This window comes from Mastomys coucha, unplaced genomic scaffold (assembly GCF_008632895.1).
Source record: "Mastomys coucha isolate ucsf_1 unplaced genomic scaffold, UCSF_Mcou_1 pScaffold1, whole genome shotgun sequence".
Lineage (NCBI taxonomy): Eukaryota > Metazoa > Chordata > Mammalia > Rodentia > Muridae > Mastomys > Mastomys coucha.
The window spans coordinates 58,368,660-58,374,793 of NW_022196891.1; the positions used below are offsets into that span (position 1 = coordinate 58,368,660).

At 38.0% G+C, this 6,134-nt stretch overlaps 1 protein-coding gene across 2 annotated transcripts in view; it reads left to right on the forward strand.

Annotated features, from left to right (window-relative positions):
• Positions 1-6,134, forward strand: part of Rc3h1 (ring finger and CCCH-type domains 1) — a 64,576-nt gene that overhangs the window by 54,193 nt on the left and 4,249 nt on the right. The window contains exons 14-18 of one of the 2 annotated variants that reach the window (XM_031386786.1): positions 188-340; positions 2,778-2,985; positions 4,047-4,137; positions 4,274-4,406; positions 5,499-5,642. In XM_031386786.1, the coding sequence (XP_031242646.1) occupies positions 188-340; positions 2,778-2,985; positions 4,047-4,137; positions 4,274-4,406; positions 5,499-5,642 (729 nt within the window). Of the gene's footprint in view, positions 1-187; positions 341-2,777; positions 2,986-4,046; positions 4,138-4,273; positions 4,407-5,471; positions 5,643-6,134 lie in introns of both variants that reach the window. The other variant, XM_031386777.1, reaches the window with a different exon arrangement.

Genomic DNA, 6,134 nt, shown 5'->3' on the forward strand with positions numbered 1-6,134 from the left:
TTTAGCTGCCAATAACAAATATGAAGGCTAAAATATTCTTCACATTTTTCAGTCTATAAAAATAAATTCTGACACTAACAATCAAATAACTATCACTATTGTTTTAATTTGGTGTTCTAGACATTCCCTGCTTTTTCTGTTTTGATAACTCATAGACCCATCTCCTATTTTCCCCCTCTATCTATAGTTTTTGGATGAAGACTTGAAGGTAGCCGGAAAATACAAAGCAAATGATTATAGCCAATATTCTCCTTGGTCATGTGATACCATCGGCTCCTACATTGGAACCAAAGATGCAAAACCCAAAGATGTTGTGGCAGCAGGGAGTGTGGAAATGATGGTATGTGTAATGGCTAAGCATAATTAATACAAATCTATTAAATTATAAGGACAACTAATTGAGCTTTGCTTTTGTTTTAATTAAGTATAAAGTGTATTATTATCTTGACAAAGAAGAGTATTTATTATATATCATTTTAGGTAGCAATTTCCCAACAATTAATTTTCAGAACACAAGTTAAATCATTTTAAGTATTAAATCAAGATCCTAGATTTCAGGCTTGGAGAGATGGCTCAGTGTTTACGAGAACGTATTGGTATTGCAGAGGACTTGAGTTTTGTTCCCAGCTCCCATGTTGGGCAGTTCACAACCACCTGTAATTCTGGCTCCAGATGATCCAGTACTCTCCTGACTTCCATGGGCACCTAATCAGTGCATATACCCACACAGATGTACAAAGACACATAATTAAAATAATTTGCCCAGCAGTGGTACTTCTAGACTTTAATCCCAGCACCTGGGTACCAAGTAAATTAAAACTCTCTTCTTACAAGTCTTAAGTTTAAACAGCCAACTTGGTTAATTTATTTAGTAAAGAAATCCAAAATCTTGATTCTTTTAAATGAGAATATAATAGCTGTGTAGCCAGCAAATCAAGGTTTAATGTTTCTATATTTATGTATCAGTACTTTATATATTAATTTCCCCCCACAGCAATAAAATTTTGCAAAAGTGGTTATCCTCACTAATCTCATTTTTCTCCTTCACTCCTCCCTATAAGTAATCTCTTCCCTAAGTTTAAATTCTATTACTTAGATACACACACACACACACACACACACACACACTGACAAACTGCACAGTGCTTTTTTTTTTTTTTTTTTTTTTTTTTTTTTTAAAGCAAAAAACCCACTGGGTTTTCCTGTATTGTCCAGGATGACTTTGCATAAAGTATCCCTCTTACCTTATCCCTCAGAGTAGCTGAGACTCGAGGCAAGTGCCACTGTACTCAGCTTCTGCTCTTAACTTTTTGAGATAGCACCTCACTAAGTTTCGGGTTGGCTTTGAAATCACTGCTCGTAGCACAAGCTAATCTCAGGCTTGTGGTGCTCTTGTCTTAGCCTTACTAGTAGCTACAGCTATAGATCCATATTAACTGATCCTTTAACATTATATACATACCTTTTCACTTCATTTCAGTTTTTAAAGATTTAGTTTTAGATTTGCTTATAATTATGTGTACAAGTGTTTTGCTCACATGTATGTCAGTGTTTCACATATGTGTCTGTGTCCTCAGAAGTCAAAGAGCATTAGATAGATATCCTGGAATTAGAGTTAGGCATGATTATGAGTGACCATGAGGGTGCTGGAATTCGAACCTGGTCCTTTGTGAGAACAAGCTCTCTTAACTGCTGAGCTATCTCTCTAGCCCCTATGTAGAGTGTTAATGGACACTTTGTAGAGTCTCCTTGTGCACATCCATGAAAGTTATGCTTAGACATATCCTGGCCAAATGGATGATAAGCTTGAACCAGCTTGAACTATATATTTAAAAAAAAAAAAAAAGGCTGGATGTAGTGGTGCGCACCTTTAATCTCAGCACTGGGGGGTGGGGAGGGGGGTACAGAGATGGTGGGTGACATAGTGAGACTCTGTCTCAAAAGAAAGAAAGAAAGAAAGAAACAAAGAAAGAAAGGAAAAGTCAGACAGAAAGAGAGAGAGAGAGAGAGAAAGAGAGAGGGGTTTTGCTGGTTTGACAGGTATCGCTTGACATCATTTTCCCTGTTAATCCCAAGAAGGTTCCCTGCTGATTTGTGTAGGTTTTCATAGATGATGTTTACCTAGCTGGTTCAAGACAAAACCAGTGTAAGAAAAAATAAATAAAAAACAAGCCTACAAGGGGACTGGGAGTGTAACAGAGCAAAGTCCTAGGTTCGGTTCCCAGCATCAAATAAGGTGAAATTAAGTAGAAACAAAACTTTCAGTACGCTTCAGTGAGTAAATGTATGCTTTCTACATCACAGGACATCTTTCACCAGAATGAGTTGAAATAGAATAATAATGTAAGGTGCTTTCAAAAGGGTTATCACACTGAAGTAACATTACCAAAGTAATATTAATTTCCTTAAATTAGGGGAAAAAATAATAAAATTACTAACCTAGTATAGATGCCATTAAAATTTTTTCCACATATGTCAAAAAAGTGTTAACTCAGTGCCTCTCAAGCGTTGACATATACCTCAGTGGTAAAGTGCTTGCCTGACACGTTAATGCTTGTACGTAGTACTTAGAAATGGTAGACCTATCAACCACTATCATCTGTCTGTACTTGTTGCTCATATAATTTTTACTGTGATCTAAAACCAATGTTTTATATATGACATCCAAAGACAACTAAAGACTTATTCTTACTAATAAGGCATCATACTCTTATTAACCCCTTTACAGAGCTAGTAGAAATTATGCTAAACATCATCTCACTTTTGCTTTTTGTCAGAATGTAGAAAGTAAAGGAGTGAGAGACCAGAGGTTGGATCTTCAGAGACGAGCAGTGGAAACTAGTGATGATGACCTCATTCCATTTGGAGACAGACCAACAGTATCTCGATTTGGTGCCATCTCTCGAACATCCAAAACACTGTATCAAGGTGCTGGCCCAATGCAAGCTATAGCACCTCAGGGAGCACCCACAAAAAATATTTCCGGTAAGAATCCTAGAATAGTAATCATGATTCTCAGTGTAATTCTATCAGTGTTTTTAAGATTCTTGGGTTTCTCTGTGCAGCCCTGGCTGTTCTGGAACTCACTCTGTAGACCAGGCTAGCCTCAAACTCAGAAATCCACCTGCCTCTGCCTCCCAAGTGCTGGGATTAAAGGTGTGCGCCACCACTGCCTGCTGCTTTTAAGACTCTTAAAGGCAATGATTTTTAAACTTTTCCCTGTAAGAAAGCAATTGCACCTTGGGCAATCTTAGGAGTATAAACTAAAATTAACTCTTTATATATTAAGACTGCTTGAGGGGCTAGGATGTAGGTCAGTTGATAGAGTATATGCCTAATATATATGAAACCCTGGATTCAATACCCCAAACCATATAACCCAGATATTATGGCACATGCCAGTAGTCCTAGCACTGGAGAGGTAGAGGTAGGGGGATCAGAATTTTCAAGTTCAGCTTTGGGTACTTAGTGATTTCAAGGCTATTCTGGGCTAGAGATCCTGTCTCAAAAAAGAAAGAAAGAATTGCTTATGGCTTTTATCTTAAATAACTTCATTGTTTATTAAAATAAGATTCTTGGAGTCTGAGGAGGTAACTGGCTGGATAAAGATCTGAATTTGGACCCTCAGTACCCACATAAAATTTAGGCATGAGTGTGTGTGTGTCTGTGTGTGTGTGTGTCTATGTGTGTGTGTCTGTGTTGTGTGTGTGTTTGTGTCTGTGTGTAATCCCGGTACTTTGGGAGGATAATCTGACACCAAACCTCACCTCTACATTCAAACATTCATGTGCATACAGTGAAAAGAAAATATGTAAGAACTGAAGGTTCAGTGGGGAAGAAACAAATAGCATTGCCATTTTGGCAGACAGCTCTCTACATCTATACATAAACATACACATATACATCTATACATAAACATACACATATACATCTATACGTAAACATACACATATCCAGTGTGCCTTTGCCTTTTTGCTTATAGTACCTTAGGTGAATCAAACTAGTAAATGACATCATAATAAACACAATAAACTGTTCCTTTACAGATTACAGTGCATATGGAGCTCATGGTGGCTGGGGAGATTCTCCATACTCACCGCATGCAAACATACCTCCTCAGGGACACTTCAGTGAGAGGTACAGCCATTCTTTTTCACTTGTTACAAATATTTGAAGCATTTAGCTTTCCTCGCTTTGTATTCTAGTCAGTAGTGATTTTCAAAATAAAACTTTACACAAAATTTACCTCATGGTTTCTTCTTTCTTACCAAAGGGAGAAAATGTCCATGGCAGAAGTGGCCAGTCATGGAAAGCCTCTCCTGTCTGCTGAAAGAGAACAACTGCGGCTAGAGTTGCAGCAGCTGAACCATCAGATCAGCCAGCAGACCCAGCTGCGCGGGCTAGAGGTGAGACCTACAGATACATTTTCCTGTGTTGGCCACATTAGTACTTAGACTGAAGTTACACGTATTCAGCACTGCACCTATTTTGTGCTCTAGTTTTGAAGGTTTCCCTAGAATGTTAAATTGGATATAATTTTCTTTCATCATGTATATGTATTTTGTGGGGTTGTTTATGCACATGAATACAGATTTTAGAGGATCTGCCTGGAGCTGGAGTTATATAGGCCTCCTGACAAGTATGCTGAGAACAGAACTCAGGTCCTCAACAAGAGCAGTATCTGATCCTAACCATCAAAACACCTCTCCAATATCCTTAAATAGTAATTGTTGAGATACAGTAAAGCAAATCATTTTAAAGCCTTTGCCTAAGTATAGCTATCCATTCTTCAGAGAACTCAGAACTTGATTTAGTTCTTGACTAATAAAAAAAGACTATTGTCTGAGAATAGTACTGAAGGAAAAAGGAAAAAAATCCTGCCTAAAACATTGAGTTTTTATAGAAAAAAAAAAATACAGGATTTACATCATGGAAAATAGCAATCAGAAAGAAAGATACACATTTATAATTGATTTCTCTTTAAAATAGGAAAAAAAGATTAAATTATTTTTGGTGCTGGAAATATGTCTACTGTTCTTGCAGAGGATCCAAGTTTGGTTCCTATTTCACAACTGCCTGTAACTCCAGCTCCTAGGGATCCAGCATTCTCTTCTAGCATCCATAGGCCTCTGCACTTATGTGTAATGTATACACACCAACATACACACACTCTGAGTCTTTTTGTCTCCCTCCCCCCCCCCTTAAAAATAAAACACATCTTTTAAAAATAAAACCATTTTTCCTCAAGTGCTATTAAAACATAATGTGTTTATAGTTAGATTGTTTTTACTGCAAACTTGTGGGTAGTTTAGTGGTAAGATACTTAGGGTAAGTTGTTGTCTGTCTATGTGGTAAGATACTTAGGGTAGGTTGTTGTCTGTCTATGTGGTAAGATACTTTAGGGTAGGTTGTTGTCTGTCTATGTGGCATGAGCTGTGCTGAGTTCCGTGTCTGCTGGCTCTGTGCACTAGGCTGTTAGTAACCGGCTGGTGTTACAGAGGGAGGTGAACACCCTGGCCAGCCAGCCACAGCCCACTCCACTGCCTCCGAAATGGCCTGGAATGATCTCAAGTGAGCAGCTAAGCTTGGAACTGCATCAGGTGGAAAGGGAAATTGGGAAGAGGACCCGTGAACTGAGTATGGTGAGTCCTGATGGTGGGGAAGGGAAGAAGGGGAACTGAACTCTGTGACTCTAGAGTTTAGATTCATCTGGAGCTGATTCCAGGTACCTTGAGGAGTAACTAATATTTAGAGTGATTCTAATAAAGATGATTTGTCATCTAGCAGCATCCTTCCTCTCTTAGATCCTGTTGTTTTAGGTTTGTCCTTTGTCATAGACTTTACAAGGGAATTAATTGGAAATTTTAGAGTTTCTGTTTAATGTACTCATTGGGGAAGCAGATGGGATGATTGCTCTTTTGGACTCCATAACATTAAGATATGTTTACACAATTAAATGTTACTTTTCATGGTCTTTTATAAAGGCGATAGAGTCTGTACACTGTTCTCTGTACTGTTTTTTCATGCTAGTTTGCAGCATTTTCAAAAGGTATTAAGAAGGCGGGTTGTACTGTTAGACTTTTGTGTATACTCTCTCATCTACCTGGGTTTTTTTTGTTGTTAATTCTTAGTGA